Genomic DNA, 18,238 nt, shown 5'->3' with positions numbered 1-18,238 from the left:
CGCCTCTCTCTAAAGGCCGTAGCCGCCTTGCCGCCGGCCGAGTCGCCCGCCGAGCCGCTGCCCGCCGCTCCTCCTGCCGCCGCTGCCGCCGCCACGCTTCTCAACCTCGGACAGAGCTGCTTTCTTAACGCGGTCCTGCAGGCGGTTCGCAGCGTGGCGGGGCTCCGTGGTGATCTCGAGCGGGCGCTCGCTGAGGGCGCCATCCGCGGCGGCGTCACCGACAGCCTCGCCGCGCTTCTCTCCGCCATGGCCACCGCCGAAGCCGAGCGCGGCGCGCCTTCCTCGGCGCCGCTCTCTCCCGCCGTGCTGCTCCAGCGCCTGCGCGCTCGCCACTCAGCGCTGCGGCCGGTCAACGTCCAGCACTGCGCGCTCGAGACTCTGAGCTGCCTCTTTGCGTCGCTCGAGGCCGAGATGGGCCGCCCGCCGGCCGGGTGGGGGGAGGGGCTGCTGTGCCACGCTACACGCTGCCTGACATGCGACAACGTGTCACGCCACCGCGAGCCCTTCCTGCACCTGTCCCTCTCCGCTGCGCCCGCACGCCTCGGCGCGCGCCGCCCGCCTCGCTGCAGCATCGAGGACGCCCTCTCCGCGCCGCAGCAGCTCGTCGCTACGCTGCGCGGGGCGGACAAGTACGCGTGCGGCGAGTGCTGCGCGCTCTGCGACGCGAACCGGACCACCAGCCACGTGCGGGCGGCCCGGGTCCTCGTCCTCCACCTTCGGCCCGGCCGGTGCGAGCGTGCCGCCCTGCGAGGGCTGGAGGGCGGGGAGGCGGGGCGGGCGCAGGGGGCGGAGGGAGGGGCGGAGGGAGGGGCGGGGCAGTGGGCCGGGTGGGCGCCGGTGCTGCGGCTGCCGCTCGAGCACGAGGAGGGCGGCGTGGCGGAGGAGGGCGGGGTGGCGGAGGAGGGCGGCGTGGCGGGCGGGCAAGCGGGCCGAGGGTTCGCCTCGTACGAGCTCGTGTCGCTGATTGTTCACCGCGGGGCCTCCGGCAGGGGGCACTACGTGGCGTACACACGCACGCACGCCCCGCAGCGGCAGCAGAGCCGCGAGGCGCGGGAGGAGGCCGAGCCAGCAGCCAAGGCTTGGGCCCCCGCCGCGGCCGCCAAGACGCCCGCCGCGGCTCGGACTCCCGCCGCCGCCGCCGCCGCCGCGGCGGCGGCGGCGGCCCAGACGCCTCGGGCGACGAGGTCCTCGGCGCGCGAGAAGGGCAAGCGTGGCCGCTCTTCGGACCCGCCCCCGACGCGGCGGCAGACCCGCTCCGCCACCCGCTCCGCCTCGCTGGCGGCGCGCGTCCGCCCTGCCGCCGGCCCGCAGCGGCGCGCCACGCCGGCGGAGGGCCGCGCGAGCCAGAGGCGGGGCAAGCGAGGAGCTGCCCGGCAGCGAGAGCCGCCACCGTCGCCGCCGCCGTCGCCGCCGCCGTCCTCAACGCCGCCCTCAATGCCGCCCCAGGCCGACGCTTCTCCTCTACGCGCCGGTGCTGCCCATGTGGACGGCTGGACACTCTTCGACGACGAGACTGCGGAACAGCTCTCAGAGGCGGAGGTGCGCGCCCGCCTCGGCTGCGGCGATGCGCCGTCCATCCTGTTCTACTGCCGGCGCGATGATTGGATCAGCGCACGGTGACACTCGTACAATAATTTCTGTAAAGAAAAATGGAGATTTGCGAAACACTGTAATCCTTGAATCTGTCGAACCGAGAGGATCGACGTGTACTACGCGGCTCGCCCCCCACACGTCAGACAGTGAGAGCCTCTCGCGTGCCGTCTCTCGTGCCCCACAGCCCCCACACACTCTTTCTGGCTGCGGTGGAGGTTTCAGAGAGCTCCTGCTTGTACTTTCAACGGGACGGGGAGCCCAGGCGCCTAGCGGCATGGCTACTAGCGCCAATGCTCAGCCCGATCCCCACCCCGAGCCCGAGTCCCATCCCCCATGCGATCACCCGCTCGATGATGCTCTCCTCGCAGGGGAACGACTGCAGTCTCGGAACTACCCACGAACCCGAGCCAGCGTGAGTGGCCGCCCGGGTGATGGCGTCGTCGGCGGGAAGTCTAAGCCGGGCGATCAGCGGGGCGAGTAGCGCGGCGATCCTCGCGCACCTCGCCTCCCGCTCGGACTCGGACCACTCGCTGCGGAGAGCGCACTCCAGAGCCGTAGGGACGAAGCGCGATTGGCACCATTCCATGCGCTGCTGCTGCTCGCCCCCGTCCCCGCACCACCGCCTGAACTCAAAGTCGGGCGGCACGACAGTGCGTGATTCCTCCGGCGACAAGAGCGTCGGAATAGAGGTGAAGTGGCTGTGCGAGCCGACGAGCACGTCGCTCAGACTCATGCATCGGAGGGTTGCCATCGGATGGGTGTTCAGGAAGAAGCGCACTGTGACATTCGCTGCGCTCTTGACCGAGGTACGCAGCCGGGGTCGAGAGGAGGTGGGATCCAGCTCAATCATGTCCGATCTGAGGCGTCCGTGATAGTACGGCAGCGAGCCTCGGCGGGGGTTGTGTCTCTGCATATCTTGCTGACAGAGGTGCACCTGCACCCCTCCCGCCCGAGTCAGCAACGCCCGCTCGCTCCTCGCCACTCCAGCGCCCCTATCGCTGATCACCAACAACAAAAACAAATCTCTCTCACTCCCAAACAACAACACTAAAAATCTCCCCTATCCCTCGTTTGGGCTCTCTGTTTTCTTGCTTTCTCTCCCTTCTTTTTTATCTCTCTCTGTGATCACCGTTCTCATCGCCTCGTCTTTGCGCTGACGCAGGCCCTCCTTCGTGCTGCGAGGCTTGCGCGTAGCCCACACTGGTATTTTAAAGCGGTCCAGAAAATTCTTTTCTGTCATCGCGTTCTAGAGTGCAGCGCGCGCCATTTCTCAGCCAGCCCGCCGTCACCATGGTGCGTCTGACCCACGCTGATCGCCCAGCACGCCCGCACGCGCGCGCTCGCGGCGCGATGCGATGCCCAGCGGCGCGAAGACCCCAAGGCCTTGGGACCGCTCGCCGGCGACTGATGTGCTGCCTCTCTCGCTGCAGCTCTTCTTCAGCTTCTTCAAGACCCTCGTGGGCAAGGAGGTGGTGGTCGAGCTGAAGAATGGCGCCCGCTCGTCCCGCCGGCCCGACCGATCACTGCGGCAGCTCACTCGGGCGCGCTCGCCCTGCAGATCTGGCCATTCGCGGAACGCTGCACTCGGTCGACCAGTTCCTCAACGTCAAGCTGCTCCAGGTGACGGTCGACGACCGCGAGAACTTTCCGCACATGGTGTGTGCCCGGCCGCCGCACCTCACGCTCCCCACTCCGCTCGCCCCCTTCCTCGCATCAACCTCTCCTGGAGCGCCACCCGCATCGCCGCGCAGCAATCCGTCAAGACGTGCTTTATCCGCGGCTCGGTGATCAAGTACGTGCAGCTGCCTGCTTCCGAGGTGGACACTGAGCTGCTGCAGGACGCGACGAGAAGGGAAATGGCGCAGCAGAAACAAAACTAGCGTGCGGAGGCCGGAGCTGAGAGATGTGGCGGCGGGGGAGACGCGGTCGCGGAGAGAGAGGCCCCCGTCGGGCGGTACTGGTACACGCATGTGGCTCTAATGTCTAATGTAAACGACAACATGCATGGCACCGTATAACTTAGTATTAGACATGGAGAGTACGAACGCACTTATGAGAGCGACCGAGGCGCTCCCGGTGCGGCAGTGAGCTGGCAGCGAGGCCCATGGTAGACAGGTCTACAGCGCGCGGGTGGGTCGAGCGTCGTTCCTCTGGCAGGCGCCCTCCGCAGCGTGGTCAGGCCGACCCTGCCAGCAGGGCACGGAGCCCCTTGATGGAGCGACACTGCTTGCCGCCGGCCCTTGTGGCGGCGAAGTCTCCGGCTACCCCGGAGCCAGACACTTTCGCCCGCACCTTCCACTTGATCTCCCACTCGCCCACGGTCGTCGTCGCATCTTCGTTCGCAGCTTTGAGCCGTCCGATCTCCGCCTCCAGAGCTGCAAGTGTCTCCTCCTCTGCCGGCGCGAGCACCACCGCGCCGTTGCTGCTCGCCACGCTGCCCGCGCGCTTGCGCTTTGTGCCCTTGGTCGCCTTGCCGCCAATCAGGCCCGTCAGCTGGCTGCGGATCCTGCCCATCTCCCCCGCCATCTTTGGACTGATCTCCTCGATCGTCTTGCACATCTCGTACACGTCGCGCGCCGACGCCGCGTTCTGATCCCACATCTTCTCTGCGCGCGCCTTGTCGTCGCCGCCGCCGTGCTGGCACATAAGCATGCTCAGCCCGTGCTGGCCGAGGTAGGTGTGCGTGCTATGAAGCATGGCCGTGATCTGCTGCGATCGGCCAGGCGGCATTCGACTCAGCCGACACTGCTCGCGGCGTTTTTCTTTTCCTCTTTGAGGACGAATCCTCGTGAAACCTCCTCGAGGTGCGCGCGCGACCGACCGACCCAGCAGCAGCGGCGCGATCACTTCGAACAGAAACACCCAAGCGCCAAGGATTTCGACTACAGCCCGCACTCGGTACTCCCTGCGCCTACTTGCGCCTCACGTACTCCGCGCTACACTCTCTCACTACGCTATTACGCTCTCCCCCGCTACGCCGCGCTCCGCCGGACCAGCACAACTCAGACACTCGACACGCGCCCACCGGACCAGCAGAACCAAGTCACACGCCCCCCCACTTCACCGCCCCCCCGCCCCCCTCGCCCGCGTCGCCGCCTCGCGCGCCTTGCGCTCACGGTAGACCTGCCGCAGGATCGCGCACAGATGCTCGTGCTGCGGCAGCGTCCCCGCCGCCGAGCTCGCCTCGCGAAGCGACGTGTTGTGCAGCTCCTGCGCCGCCTCGGCCTGCTTGCTCACCAGCGCGCGAAACTGCCGCTGCACGCGCCGGATCAACTCGAGCTGCGCCGGCGTGTAGCCGCACTCATCGCCCGAAGCCGCCGCCCCCGCCGCCCCGCCCGCCGCCCCTGCCCCGACGACCGCCTCCGCCACCCCCGCCGCCGGCTGGAGCTGCGGCCGCGCCAAGTATTGCTGGATGCACCGCGCCGCGCACGCGCGCCGCTCGGCGTGGTACGAGTGGAGCGCCGCGTCCGGCCCGCCCTCGGACGACCCCTCCGCCGCCAGCCGCGCGCGCTCTGCGTGGTACTTCCACTCCGAGTAGGTCCTCTCGATGACTCGCACCGCCGAGCGGCGGAGCTGCCGCGCGCGCGCCTCGGCCGTCAGCGGCGGGCTCGAGCAAGCGCCGGCCGGGAGGGAGAGCGGCGGTGGGCGCGCCTCCTCGCACAGGGGCGGCAGGGCCGAAGACGGGCCGCAAACCCCTGCCGCCGCCGCCGCGGGGCTCGCCGGCACCGCGAGCCGGCCCAGCAGCACGGTGTCGCGCTCAAACAAGTGCGCCGCCTCGTCCGCCGACGCGCTCAGCTCGCGCGCGGGGCTGCGCCGCCGCTTCCGGTAGAAGCGCTCGATGGCGAGCGCGGCGCGTTGGCGCGAGTCCGCCTGCTTGCGCGTGCGGAAGCGGACCTGCGCCCCCTTGAGGACGCCGAGGCTGCACGCGCTCCAGTCCGCGCCCGCCTCGGCGCCAGCCGTCGGCCGCCTCCCTCCTCCTCCTCCGCCGGCGCCGCCGCCCGCGTAGGGGTGGTGGTGGTGCCGATGCCGGTGCTCCCGATGCTGCAGCGCCACCCGCAGCGAGCGCTGCAGCCGCGCCAGCCGTGCCGCCCGCTCGCGCGACTCGGCGGCGGCGGCGGGCGAGAGGGCGGAGGCGGGCGACAGCCCGCGAGGCGACTCGGCCGCAGAGGGCGGAGGCAGCGGCAGTGGCGAGCTCAGGGCGTCGGGCGGCGAGAACGCGCTCGGCGGCGGAGGGGCGCGCTGCGCGGACGGCGCCTCCCGCGGCTGCAGTGCGCGTCGGAGCACAAACGGCGACTCGGGCGCTTGGAGCAGGGAGGGCGGGAGCGGCTCGGCGCCGGCGGCGGGCGAGGCGGCGGGAGGGGCGGCGCAGTGCGGGGAAGCGGCGGAGCTGGCGGCGGTCGGCTCCGGCCGGCAAGAGGCACCCCCCTGGTCCATCCACTCAGCATGCGCGGCGGCGGCCGCGCCCGCGTCGCCCCGGTCGCCGGTGCTGGACCGCGGCTCGAGGGTGAGGAAGAGCTCGCGGAACTGTCGCTCGAGGCCAACCTCGGGCTCCGCGGTGAGGGAGACGGCCATCGCAAACGCCTCGGACGGAGCCTCAAAGACGCCTCCGTCGGGCGACTCGGACGGGCGCGGCGAGCCGCCACACGCCGCCCCCGCAGCCGCCCGGGGCGACAGGAGCGGCGGCGGAGCGAGGGCGCGCGGCGGCGCCGCCGGAGGGAGCAGGTCCGACGACGCCGCGAAGAAGCCGCCCATCCCCGGCGCGGTCGTAGTCGCGTACGGAGAGGCGCGCGCGCGAGGGGAGGACCACGGGGAGGCGTCGTCCGCCGAGGAGGCCGCCGCCGCCGCCGCCGCCGCCTTCTCCGCCTCGAGCTGCCGCACGCGCGCCTCGAGCTCTGCGATGCGAGCCTAATTAATTGGTGAATTCGTCAGTTCATTCGTTAATTTAGCGCCTCGAGCTCTGCGGTGCGCGCCGCGGCGGCGGCGGCGGCGGCGGCGGCGGCCTCCTTCTCCGCCTCGAGCTGGCGCACGCGCGCCTCGAGCGGCGCCGTGTCGGGCGGGCTCGCGTGCGCGGGGCCGAGCTCCATCGGCGTGGCCGGCTCGGCCTGCTGAGGAGGCCGCAGGTAGTGCACGAGGTGGAGGTCTCTGTCCAGCTCCCCTCGGCCCGCGAGGCGCGAGTAGATGCGTCGGTGGAGGGAGCCGTCCTCCGCCTGCGAGTAGCGGGCGTTGATCGCGGGGACGCCGTCAATCTTGTAGCGCTCGTGCGACTCGCAGAGCACCCGCCCGCCGCTCGACGTGTCGCGCATGCGGTAGGCGAGGGAGTCGTTGCGGAAGCGCGCGTGCTGCGACTTGTCGACCAGAAAGAGGGTGCCGCTGACGGGCGCGAGGCTGGCGAGGGCGTCGGCGTCGGCGAGGGCCAGGCCGTACGCGCGCGGCTGCAGGAGAAGGTCGTGCACCTGCGCAGGGGGCGCGCCGTCAGAGGGCGGCGGCGGGGCGGCGGGGGGACGGGCGCCGGAGCGGGGAGGGAGAGGGAGCGAGGGAGGCGCGGCGGCCGCCTCCTCCTTCCGAAGCCAGCGGCGGGAGCACTCGGCCCGCAGCTCCTCCGGGCTGGCGAAGAGCGGCGGCGGCGGCGGCGGCTCGGCCTTGGCGAAGGGCCCGGTCACGCCCATTGAGTCGTCGCTGTCGCCGCCGCCGTCTACCGCCGCACCGGCGGCGGCCTCGCCCGTGCCGTCCAGGCCGCCGATCAGCCTGCTCCACTGCTGCCCCGAGGCGGTGGGGTCATCCTCCTGCAGGAGCGAGTTGAGCGCCGACGAGAGGCTCCGCTCCTCCGCCGCCCGCCGCCGGAAGTAGCGGCTCTTGACGGCCGCCTCGGTCCGGCCGGGAAGCCGCTGCGCGATGAGGCCCCACTTGGGGCCGAGCTCGTCGAAGGCGGCCAGGACGGCCGCGTCCTCCGCCGCCGAAAACCTGCGCTGCGTCGGCCCCGCAGGCATGAGGATGGGGAGGGTCGACGGAGCGGTCATCGGGACCAAGCGTCACAGTCGGCCAAGGGTGCGAGTCGGCGCCTACTCGAGTAAGAAGAATTCTTAAGATACAAGCCTCTCTCACAGCACACTGGCACGACAAGGGCGCAGACTGGCGCGGACTGGCACACACACAGGCTCACCGAGTAAGAAGAATGGCAGTCGAGTGAAAAAAGCTTGGCGCGTGTCAAGAGAACGACGCGACAGAAGAGGAAATGACAAGGGAGAGGACGACGAGAGTGAGACGACCGCGAGGTGGCATGAAGGTTGCAGCGAGAAGCGGCGAGAGACTGCGAAGAGAGATAGGAAGAGGCAGACTCCCTAGGGTGGGTGACGGCTAGCGCACCACACACCTCTCCTTAAAATCCCTGTGTGGTGGCGGCGTGCCGTCCTCCCATCCATCCCTTGGGTTCTCCGATTTCTTTCTTTCTTTCTTTGGCGCGTGTCCCTGATCGTCCTTACAAGATCCTGCTCGTGCAGGTGGGGACCCTGTCCTTCTCCCACCCCTCGTTTGGCGTGCCCGTTTTATTTATTTATTTATTGGCGCGCGCGCGCACACACACACTGGCACTAACACTCGCCCCCCTCCGTGTCGCGATGCGCTCCCCGCTACCGTTCCCCTGTGAAAAAAAAAACTTGACCCCGGTTACAAGGAGCGCGTGCCAATGGCCGCCTCCGCGACACACCCACCACCTGGGCCGGCCTGGGAGTTTTTCGCAAGTTTCTCCCAGCCGGCCGCCTCCTGACACGCCCACGGACCGAGCCCATCGAAAAAATCCGGCGCGCCGCACTGCTTTGACCCCTGCTCGCCCCTGCTCGCCACTGCTCGCCACTGCTCGCCACTGTCGCCTCGGTTGCCGAGGCTGCCGCGCACCCGCGCGCCCGCGGTCGCTGCGCGACTACGAACTGCACCAGCTGGGCTCGAACCAACGACCAAAACGTCCCCGACCCGAACGCTGCACCAACTAGGCCACGCCCCAGGCTCGATTTGCCAATGCGTACAAACTGGCCCCTCATAAACCAATATTTATCACTTATTTGCCGAGGTCACGCGGCGCCCCCCCACGGCCAGCCTACCCTCCTATCGCGCCACTCGACGCCCCGCGGCCGCCTCTCGCCTACCGCGCTGCCCTCGCCGGCCGCCGCACCGCCCGCGCTCCAGCCTAACCAGCTTTCTGCTCCAGCCTAACCAGCTCTGTGCTCCACTGCTCCAGCCCAACCAGCCCTGTGCCCCAGCCTAACCAGCAGCCTAGCCAGCTCTGTGCTCCAGCCCAACCAGCTCTGTGCCCCAGCCTAACAGCTCTCCAGCCTTCCTAACCAGACAGTGCTCCAGCTCTGTGCTCCAGCTAACCGCTCTGCATCTCGCAACACACTCATGACAGGGACAGACCAGGCGCAGGAAAAGGGAGCGGGGCCCGAATCCAAGGGACCACCCCGTCGGGCGGAAGAGCTGAGAACTCAGGTCCAGTAGGAAGGCTGCCGGCTCCTGACTCATCCCCCAAATCCCCCACCCCTGTGGCCTGAAACCTTACCATTCCACCACCTCACACACACCCCTCCCCTAGGGCTAAGCAGTGCGCGAGCCCACCCGACTTCAGGCGAGACGTCGACCACTCCTCGGGAATAGTTCTGTCAGTGGCTGCACTAGACGCCCATAGAGGCGCGCGGCGCGGGCGGATGACTAGGGGAGAAAAAGCGGAGATCCTAGCTCGCTGGGAGACGTGCGCAACCTAAAGTTGGGAATAGGGGAGAAGTGTCAGTGTGAGGGGAGGGCGTACGCCGGCGTTTTTGCCTTTGAAAACTGAACAGTTTTTTTTACCGTTCCCCTGTGTCCCTGATCGTCCTTCCAAGATCCTGCTCGTGACATGTATAAGTGGCTAGTGCGTAGTGGGTGGGGAGGACCACCCTTGTCCCTTCCGCTTCTCCCGCCCCTCGTTTGGCGTGTCCGTTTTATTTATTTATACTCGAAAAGAATTTTACCAAAACTCCTCTCTCGCTGTCGCTCGCAATACGCAAGTCGCACAAGGCACAACACAAGGGTCAAGGCACGGGACTGCCCCTGGCGCGCACCTGGCACTAATCAGCATCCGCCCCCGCCGCCGCCTCCACCGCCACCGCCGCAGCCCTGCACGCCGCCCCAGCCGCCATCGCCTCCTTCTCCGCCGCCGCTGCGTCCATCGCCGCCGCCTCCGCCTCCGCCTTCCGGAGCACCGCCACCCTCGCCGCTGCCTCCTTCGCCACCGCCGCCTCCGCCTCCGCCTTCCGGAGCACCGCCACCCTCGCCGCTGCCTCCTTCGCCACCGCCGCTGCCTCCACCGCCGCCGCCGCCGCCGCCTCCGCCTCCGCCGCCGCCTTTTTCGCCTCATATGCTTTGACCGCGCGCACGCCAAGTACCGCCGCCTCCGCCTCCGCCACCGCCGTCGCTGCCTCAGCCTCCGCCTGGGCTGCCACCTCCGCCACCGCTGCAGCCCTTCGCGCCGCCCCAGCCGCCATCGCCTCCTTTTCCGCCGCCGTGCGAAGAGCTGGTGGCGACTCGAGCAGCGTGCAGTAGGTCGGCATCTTCGCGACCAAAACGTGCAGGTCTGCCACCGCGTCAAACTGCTGCCTCTGGTACTTCTGAAAGATGGCGCTTGGGCGGCTCGTCCCAGAGATCGTCTGGATGGGGGCGAGCTTGACCACGCGCAGAAGCTCGCTGGTCGCCGCGTCTGTCTCGTCGTCCGAGTGGCCGAGCAGCCGCCGCGGGAAGAGGCTGCGTAGCCCTGGCCTGCCTGAAGCGGCGTTGACGAGGAGACCGTCGTCGAGCGCACCGATGCTGATGATGGCCCTGTCGAGCGGGTCGACCAGCACGCACGCGGCACGCACGCTCGCTGCCGCGACGACGGAGCGCCGCCAGCGGAGCAGCGAGTACCTCGTGAGCGAGAGCTCGGCAAGGTAGAGGCACGCGTACTTGAGTGTGCGCTCGGGGTCGTCGGATCCGTGCCGGGCGATGTACCTACCGCCTCCGTTTGGTTGGAACTCGCCCGAGACGCCTCGCACGAGCTCGCGCAGAAGCCGCTCGACGAGGACCAGCGTCGTGCTGGCGGCTAGCCCCGCCAGTTCCATGCGCCTCACCTTGCGGCAAGTTGCCACATACTCCGCCTGGAAGGTCGCGTCGGCGTCGGCGTCGGCAAAGTACGCCATCGCACGCGCCATCTCCTCGTCGTTGACTGCACAGCCGCGCCGGTCGGGACTCGGCACGATGTCCTCGTACTGGAAGGCCACGCCAAAGCACGCGCATCCCACAAGCTGGAGCCTGTGCCGGCTGGTCCCGCGGCCGTCGGCGCTGGCCAGATGGTGGTCAAGGAGCGCCACGGCGAGGTGGAACGACTGCGACAAGACGCCCCGGCTGATCGCGACTTCGGCGAGACCCTCGCCCAGCTCGGTGAGCCAGTCGACGAGAATCTCGCGCATGCGGTCGTTGATGTGCGGCTGGCTCTGCATGTAGTTGGCTGGCGACTGCAGCCACGAGTCGCACTTGAGCAGCACTTCCGTCCCTTCCATCGCCGTGCAGCACGAGTGGCGGGCAAGGCGCCTCCCTCGCCCGGAGCGCTCCACCATGCGGCACAGTGACGACCAGGGCTTCATCTTGGGAGGGTAGGCGACAGAGAGCGCACGCACGTAGAGGGCGATGAGCGAGTGCGGCTCCTCAGTCGGAGTGCCGCCACGCACGTCGGCGGCTCGCTTGGCGCGCCGCTCGATTTCGGAACGTGCTGCCTTGCGGAGAGCGACGCAGGTGGCACAGAGGCGTGCCAGCATCACCATCGGCTGCACCACTCGGCTAGCAGTGACTCTCCACTCGTCTTCGTGGACGCTCGTTGGCACCGCCCGCAGCTCGCCACTCGCGCAGGCATGCACGACCACGGCATCGAGCAGCTCTTGCGGCAGAGATAGGAAGGCACTCGTGCGAGCCAGCTTCCGCTCGTGAAGAGTGGCCGTCGCAGGGTCGGGACCGGCCACACGCGATACCTTTGGCTGTCGAATTGTAGCGTGGCGGCCTTCATCCTTGTGCCGCTCCGGCGTGTGGCCGCGCACAGATTGGAGGACTCCTTCGTCGCCGAACACGGTTATTCGGCACGACTCCATTGCAGTCTGGGAGTACCCAGCTGTGCGTGCTGCTCCGAACGCGGCGCCGCTGGGATGTCCCAGCTTGTGGCGGTTGAAGCGACTGCAAGCCCGCGAACCCGAAAAGAATACTGAAATTTTAGGGCCCGCGTTCGACACTCATCACCACCGTAACGAGCCTCCCCGCCTCCGATGGCAGCATGCACGATACTAATGATGCTGTACATGGCCGAGGGCTCAGCGCTGCGCCTTGTCCCACCGCTCGCGTCGAGAGGTCACCGGACTACCGAACAAAGATCTGCGGCAAAGACAGGTTCATCGTGTCCGTTCGGTTTTGAAGTTGACCACCGAGTTGAGTGCCAAACATTTGACGATATGCTCGAGATAATGGTCAATGCTGGTACGATGGCCTGTCCGAAAAAAGCCGCGATGGATTCCTTCAATGAGCATATTACCAACTCGGTGACGAACCTCAAGGCGGTGCCGAAGACATCCACCCTTCTGGGAGGCGGGAACTCGAACTGGGGTAAGCGGGTTGCTGATATATCAAATACCCGAACTTGCTATCCCAAAAGCCGGCGGGGTACTACGCCGAGGCGCTGATCAAGCAGGCCGAATCAGCGGTCGAGCTGCTGGATGGCGATTCTTGTGCGAATGGTCCTCCGTGGTGTCGTGAAGTCCTCGAGAATGTGGCAGGCAGGGTTGGAAAGCAGCTGGCCTACATCTGCAATGGCATCTCAGGCGTCACGGGCTGCGACAAATTCCGCCGACTGCCGAAACTGTCGGCCCTGATGATGAAGCTCGACCCCAGCCTCGATCTGACCGCCAAACTGATCAAGGATGGAATTCGAAACGCAGGGCAGGCGGCACAGGACGCGGCGAAGGAGGTGGCGGAGAAGGCGACTAAGGCGGCGGCAGCGGAGGCGGCGGAGAAGGCGACCAAAGCGGCGGCAGCGAAGGCGGCGGAGAAGGCGGCGTCAGAGGCGGCGGCAGCGAAGGCGGCGGAGAAGGCGGCTGCAGAGGCGGCGGCGGCGGCGGCTAAGGGAACACTGATGACTGTTGCTAAGGGCGCGGGAACCCTAGGCCTCGGGATCGTAGTCGACCAAGTTGTGGCTCCAGCCATAGCTCCAACCACCGAGCAGATGGGAGAAGGCGCTAGCGATGCGGTCAAGACGGCCGCATCCCATTTTGGCGCGTTGACGAGCACAAGGCCGAGGTTGCCGGTGATATAGCTTCCGAGACAGTTTCCGGGGGTACAAGCATGGCGCTGAGCGAGACGATCGCTGCCTTCATTATCTACCTGCTGACCGGCTTATTCACCGGGGTCTTTGCACTCAGCATCCCCGCAATTTTAATCTGGGGCCTGTGGGTCCTCATTACCTCCTTCGGTTGCGCAGCTTTCGTTGCGGTGGGCGGCGCAATAATGGAGATGAATTAAACGGCTCGAAGTGCCCCAGCCGGCTTTTATCGGGTACTATGCTTGCGCGGAAAATCCACAACCGCCCCACACAGCTCCTGATGAGCCCGCACAAAGGACGTCAACGTATCTCTCGTACACCGCCACCAGCCGCGGACCTCGTCTCACGCGGCGGCGGTCCCGGCTCCGCTCTCGTCTCCTCCCTGCTCTCCGCTCTCCGCCTCCGCCGCCGGCTGGCCGTGCTGGTCAATCAGAAAGTCGAGCGAGAAGAGGTTGCGGTTGCACATGTGTCCGAGCTCCTCGTACCTCAGCCGCGTCCCCTTGTGCAGCGCGCGGAGCGGCGCCTCGAAGGCGACGGGCCGGTCGCGCAGCTGCTGGCCGTGCGCGAGCAGCAGCTGCTGCACCCACAGCATCACCGCGTGCACGTGCGTCGAGCGCTCGAGCTCGCCGCCGAGGAAGCGGAGGAGCCGCTCCAGGTACGGCGCGGGCACCTGCTGCGCGACGATCGGGATGTGCTCCGGCGGCACCAGCTGCCAGCAGCCGCGCAGCAGCCCCGGCTCGTTGAGGCAGAGCGCCATCGGCAGCGCGCGCCCAAAGTCGCCGCTCTGCGCCGCCTCGACGACGGCGGCCGGCGTCGTCTCGAGCTCGAGCCCGGTCGGGTCAAAGTTGAGCGCCTTTGGCAGGACGGTAGGCGCGCCGGGGTGGGTGGGGGGGTGGAAGACGATGCGGCGAGGAGGGAGTTAGCAGTGGAGAGGGGCGACGGGGAGAGGGGGGAGGGAGGCAGAGGTAGCAGTGGGACCTCGGCAGGGCGATGTGGGGAGATGCGGGGAGATTTGACCTCGTCGAGCGAGAAGAGGAGCAGCCCTTCGGTCGAAGCCGCCGCCCACGAGCGGCCGTCGGGCGCAAAGCGCACGCAGGCGCAGCGCACCGCGAGGCGCGTCACGCGCTCGCTGCGGCGCGCGAGGCTGCGCGGCGTGGCGGCGGAGGCGCCGCCCGCCTCGTCGTCGTCTGCGTCGAGCAGCAGGTCCTGCGTCGGCCCGGCGTCGGTCAGGTGCGACGAGTTGAGGTGCATCCGCACGCCGTCGAGCGCGGCGTTGTTGGAGAGGACGTACTTGCGCAGCAGCGTGCGCTCGTCGACGCTGTAGAGGCAGACGAACTTGGAGTTGCCGCCCGCGAGGAGGGCGCCACCGTCGGCCGAGAAGCAGAGCGAGCGGAAGCACTTTGAGCCGTGCGCGTTCTTCGACGACACCTTCGACAGGACCGAGCGGCCGCCCGCCACGTCGGAGCGGCCGTCGATGCTCGCCACCTGCGACGCGTCGCGCGCGTCCCACAGCGCGATGGCGCCGTCGAGGGTGGCGGCGGCGAGCATCGAGCCGTCGGGGCTGAAGGCGACAGCGAGGACGTCCGCACCGTGCTGCAGCACTTCGATGGACGAGCTCGACGAGACGAAGTCCCAGAGGCGGACCGTCTTGTCCCACGAGCCCGACGCGAGGACGCACGAGCCGCCCCCGCCTAATTCATCATTAGTCGTGATGAAGAATGAAGTCGGCGGACCGCCTCGAGCAGCCAGGGGCGGGGCCGCTGCCGCTCGCTCCGAAGGCAAGGCACGAGACGGGCGACTCGTGGCCAGACAGCGTCTCGAGCAAATGCGCCGTCTGCAGGTTCCACACGTAGACGTTGTACGTGTCGCGCGAGCCGGCGCACACGATCTCTCCGGACGGGTCGACGGCGACGCAGCCGAACTGGACGGGCGTCGGCGTGACGAGCGTCTGGAAGTTGCGGTAGCGCAGCAGGTCGAAGGCGCGGACGGTGCCGTCGAGCGAGGCGGAGACGAGCGCGCGGCCGTGCGGCACGAAGGCGAGGTCGACCACGGGCGCGGTGTGCTCGCCGAAAGTGACGAAGCAGAAGCCCGAGGCGGGCGACCAGAGCTTGACCTTGGAGTCGCCTCCGCCGGTGGCGATGATTGCGCCGCCCGGCGAGTAGGCGAGGCAGAGGATCTCGGCGAAGAAGTGGCCCTGCTGCTTGAGGACATACGACTCGGCCTGCCACTCCCACACCAGCAGCTGGCCGAGCTGCGCGCAGCCAAACGCGAGCCACTCGCCTCCCGGCGAGACGGCGGTGGCGTCGATCCGGCCGTCCGAGACGGAGAGGGTGTGGATCTCGTTGCAGCTCGGCTGCGGGGCGGCGAGGGGCGGAGGGTGAGGGGCGGAGGGCGAGGGGCGGAGGGCGAGGGGCGGAGGGCGAGGGGCGGAGGGCGAGGGGCGAGGGGCGGAGGGCGAAGGGAGGAGGGCGAAGGGAGGAGGGCTGGGACGGGGCGTGTTTGGCGCATAGCCGAGTCCGCGGGGCATGAGGGGAGCCCGCGCCAACCCTTAGAGCGCCGGGTGGGTGTGCGACGGTCATGAAGAGTCGATAGCCACGGGCCGGGCTAGGAAACGATTCTCCGTCGGGGCGGCGGCGGCGGCGGCGGCGGCGGCGGCGGCGGGTGGCTGCGGCGATACACATCTCGGTTGCATCTCGGCTGCGCATCTCGACGGCTCGCACCATCTCGTACAGCGCAAAGACGCCCGAGCTGAAGCCGACGACGAGCAGCCTCGACGGCGCGTGCATCACTGCAGAGGTGACCCGCGCGTGGCCCTTGTCGAGGTAGTGGCGCTCTCTCAGCTCCCACCACTGTCCGAGCCGGTCCTCGCCGCGGCCCGCCTCGCCCGCCGCCTCCAGCTCGGCGGCGGTGGCGGCCGCCGCCTCCTGGTCCGCGTCCGGCCTCTCCCGCAGCTCCCAGACGGAGACGGCACCGCCGCGGTCGACTGCGTAGAGGGTGCGGTCGGCCGCGTCGAAGAAGACGGCCTTGACTGCGGCGCGGTGCCCGCTCAGGCTGGCGGGCACGTACCCGGGGATCTGGTGGACCGAGTGGATGCGCACGCACAGGTCGGTGCCGCCCGACGCGAGGAAGAGCGAGTCGGACGACCAGCGGAGGCAGAGGATGTCGTCGCCGTGGCCGCCGAAGGTGCGGTGCAGCGCGAAGGGCGTGAAGGAGCGCTCGAGCGCCGGCGTGGCCCAGACCTGCACGAGCCGGCCCGCGGCGAACGCGACCCATTTGCCGTCGGGCGAGAAGGCAACCGCCGTCACCTTGGACTTGAGGTTGAGGTGCGCGACGACGACTCGCCGGCGGACGTTGGCGAGGATGAGATGGCCCTCCTCGTCAACGCCGAGCAGCACCGCCCCGTCGGGCGAGAGCGCAATCTGCGTCAGGTTCCGCCGCGCCTCGAACGGAAAGGTGAAGCTGCGCGATCGCACGAGGTCAAAGCACTGCACGCGATTGCCGACCGCGCTATAGAGCACGTCGCCGGACGGGCCAAAGACGAGCGGACCCTGCCGGTAGACGGTGCCGCAGAGGTTGCTGAACTCGTACGAGAGACGCATGCGAGAGCAGGGTGCTGGACCAGACGGCTCAGCGCGAACGAACTGCCGCGGTGAGGAGCTCTCGAAGGTGCGGGACCGCAGAGTGCGCGGAGGCGTCCCAAGGTCGACGTGCGCGGCTGTGAGAAGAAAAAGTATTCCACGACTCGCCGGCAGTTGACCGTGTGGTGGCGCGCCTGTGCCGTTCACAACCCACACCTCTCCCTCACTCGGCGCTCGGGTTGGGTGGGTCGTTCTTTCTTTCTTTTAACTGCGGACACAACGACCTCATAAACATAAAACAATAACCGACACGGGATGATAATTTGATCATCCACAGCACCACGACGTGCCGCTCGTCGTACATACACGCAAACGAGTGAGATTCGGGTGGGGCGTGTCCGGCCCGGCTATGTTGAGAGCACAAAGAGATTGACCCGGCAAATGAACATAATCATAAACTTGTCCATTGAGCGAGAGTAGCCCAGCGACTTGCGCGGGTCGGGTGCGCCGTAAATGCCACCGCCAGCAAGAGAGAAGAGACCTGCTCCCAGCGGTGAGGGCGAGGCAACCTGGAGGCAACAACAAACTACAAAGGCCGCACACAGCTCTCGCCCGTGAGCCTAGCCGTGAGAGGGCCGTGTGAGCTGTGTGTGGAGCGAGACAGCGAGACCAGAAACCACGATGGAGAGAAAAAACACGGCGTCGCGTCAGCGCGCAGTTGGCAAGAGAGCCTTGCTTGTAGCTAGCTAGTGCAGCGCCGCGCAACAGCGCGAACTCCACCGTACGAGCGCTAGCGCAGCGCGAACTCGCCGTCTGAGCCTAGCGCAGCGCGAACTCGCTCCTGCTCGCTGCGCGACGCTAGCGGATTGACATTTTTTTTCACTAGCCTTCGTTGTTAAGGGAGAGTCACAGACAGCCCCGAGAGACAGCGCGAGGGAACGCGCGCAAAAGGAAGAACGTAATTCGGAAAAGGGAGAGCGGAACAGTGTGCGCATGCTCAGAGCGCGAACGGCGCGGCGGCTCGCCTAGCTGCTGCTGCTGCAGCAGCGCCATCAAGTGGGCTGGCATGCCGGCAGGAACTTACATGGAACCCCGCACGCGCCTCAGAAGAAGCCGCCGTAGCCGCCGTAGCCGTCCTCGTCGTCCGAGCCGAAGTCACGAGTGCGCAAGTGCTTCGGGCCGTCGAAGCGGCGATCAATCGCGCGGCGCATCTTGTGCTTCTTCTTGGTGGACGCGAGGCCCGACCACTCCGCCCTGCGCCCGTCGAAGAGGGTGGAGAGACGCGGGCGGCCTGCGGCGACGCGCGCCCCGACGACGCCCTCGCCAAGCTCCTCCTCCTCCTCGCTTGCCTTGTGTGGCGCGTCGACGCCGTGGTCGACCGCGTCTTTGATCATCCGCAGCAGCGCGGCGTCGGGCATAGCGGCGTCCGCGGCGGCGCGGGCGAGCAGGCACGGCCACGCGAGCGAGAGGAGCCCTTCGGGGCTCGTCAGGTGGTGGCTTCCCGCCTCCTCGCCGCCGAGGTCCACCTCGATCGCGGTGTCCACGTTGGAGACGTCCTCGCCGACGTCGCAGCGGAAGGGGATGGCGTTGATGTTGCCCCACGTGTCAGAGATGAGCTTGAGCACTTCGTGGCACTGATCGAAGGCAACGCCGTGGCCGACGCCGACGCGCAGGCAGGCCTCGACGGCGGCACCACACTTGGAGAACCTGG

General features: G+C 68.1%; 5 protein-coding genes across 5 annotated transcripts; 1 reads left to right on the top strand and 4 right to left on the bottom strand.

Moving 5' to 3' along the window:
- Positions 1 to 2,948: 2,948 nt before the first annotated feature.
- EMIHUDRAFT_70748 (hypothetical protein) lies at positions 2,949 to 3,473 on the top strand (the record flags this gene model as incomplete). Its single annotated transcript, XM_005788764.1, has 3 exons — positions 2,949 to 3,094; positions 3,126 to 3,249; positions 3,345 to 3,473. 3 exons carry the CDS (start codon positions 2,949 to 2,951, stop codon positions 3,471 to 3,473), a joined length of 399 nt encoding a protein of 132 aa, XP_005788821.1.
- A 91-nt stretch (positions 3,474 to 3,564) lies between these two features.
- On the bottom strand, positions 3,565 to 4,144 carry EMIHUDRAFT_440605 (hypothetical protein; the record flags this gene model as incomplete). The annotated part of the gene is made up of 1 exon (XM_005788763.1): positions 3,565 to 4,144. A coding segment is annotated over one exon (501 nt), but the record flags the coding sequence as incomplete, so codon positions are not given.
- Positions 4,145 to 4,862: 718 nt separating this feature from the next.
- Positions 4,863 to 7,624, bottom strand: EMIHUDRAFT_455084 (hypothetical protein; the record flags this gene model as incomplete). The annotated part of the gene is made up of 6 exons (XM_005788762.1): positions 7,146 to 7,624; positions 6,621 to 7,046; positions 6,136 to 6,210; positions 5,341 to 5,538; positions 5,012 to 5,247; positions 4,863 to 4,872 (listed from the first exon to the last, which is right to left on the bottom strand). Exons 1-6 carry the CDS (start codon positions 7,608 to 7,610, stop codon positions 4,863 to 4,865), a joined length of 1,410 nt encoding a protein of 469 aa, XP_005788819.1. The 5' UTR covers positions 7,611 to 7,624.
- A 1,801-nt stretch (positions 7,625 to 9,425) lies between these two features.
- On the bottom strand, positions 9,426 to 11,732 carry EMIHUDRAFT_226420 (hypothetical protein; the record flags this gene model as incomplete). Its single annotated transcript, XM_005788761.1, has 2 exons — positions 9,426 to 9,444; positions 10,144 to 11,732. 2 exons carry the CDS (start codon positions 11,730 to 11,732, stop codon positions 9,426 to 9,428), a joined length of 1,608 nt encoding a protein of 535 aa, XP_005788818.1.
- Positions 11,733 to 13,133: 1,401 nt separating this feature from the next.
- Positions 13,134 to 16,657, bottom strand: EMIHUDRAFT_467193 (hypothetical protein). Its single transcript, XM_005788760.1, has 5 exons — positions 15,670 to 16,657; positions 14,683 to 15,302; positions 14,628 to 14,640; positions 13,967 to 14,596; positions 13,134 to 13,802 (listed from the first exon to the last, which is right to left on the bottom strand). Exons 1-5 carry the CDS (start codon positions 16,546 to 16,548, stop codon positions 13,293 to 13,295), a joined length of 2,652 nt encoding a protein of 883 aa, XP_005788817.1. The 5' UTR covers positions 16,549 to 16,657; the 3' UTR covers positions 13,134 to 13,292.
- Between the last annotated feature and the right edge of the window lie 1,581 nt (positions 16,658 to 18,238).

Source organism: Emiliania huxleyi (assembly GCF_000372725.1).
Source record: "Emiliania huxleyi CCMP1516 chromosome Unknown EMIHUscaffold_132, whole genome shotgun sequence".
Lineage (NCBI taxonomy): Eukaryota > Haptophyta > Isochrysidales > Noelaerhabdaceae > Emiliania > Emiliania huxleyi.
The sequence above is the reverse complement of the archived record's forward strand: the minus strand, read 5'-3'. Positions and strand labels throughout refer to the sequence as shown.

Excerpts from the sequence above, each read along its gene's own strand:
- EMIHUDRAFT_467193 (XM_005788760.1), bottom strand. The coding sequence starts at position 16,548 with ATGCGTCTCTCGTACGAGTTCAGCAACCTCTGCGGCACCGTCTACCGG. Across the intron at positions 15,303-15,669 it reads TCTTTGCGCTGTACGAGATG|CCGAGCTGCAACGAGATCCA; the intron begins GTGCGAGCCGTC and ends GCCGCCCCGCAG. Across the intron at positions 13,803-13,966 it reads TCCTCTTCTCGCTCGACGAG|GCGCTCAACTTTGACCCGAC; the intron begins GTCAAATCTCCC and ends GTCCTGCCAAAG.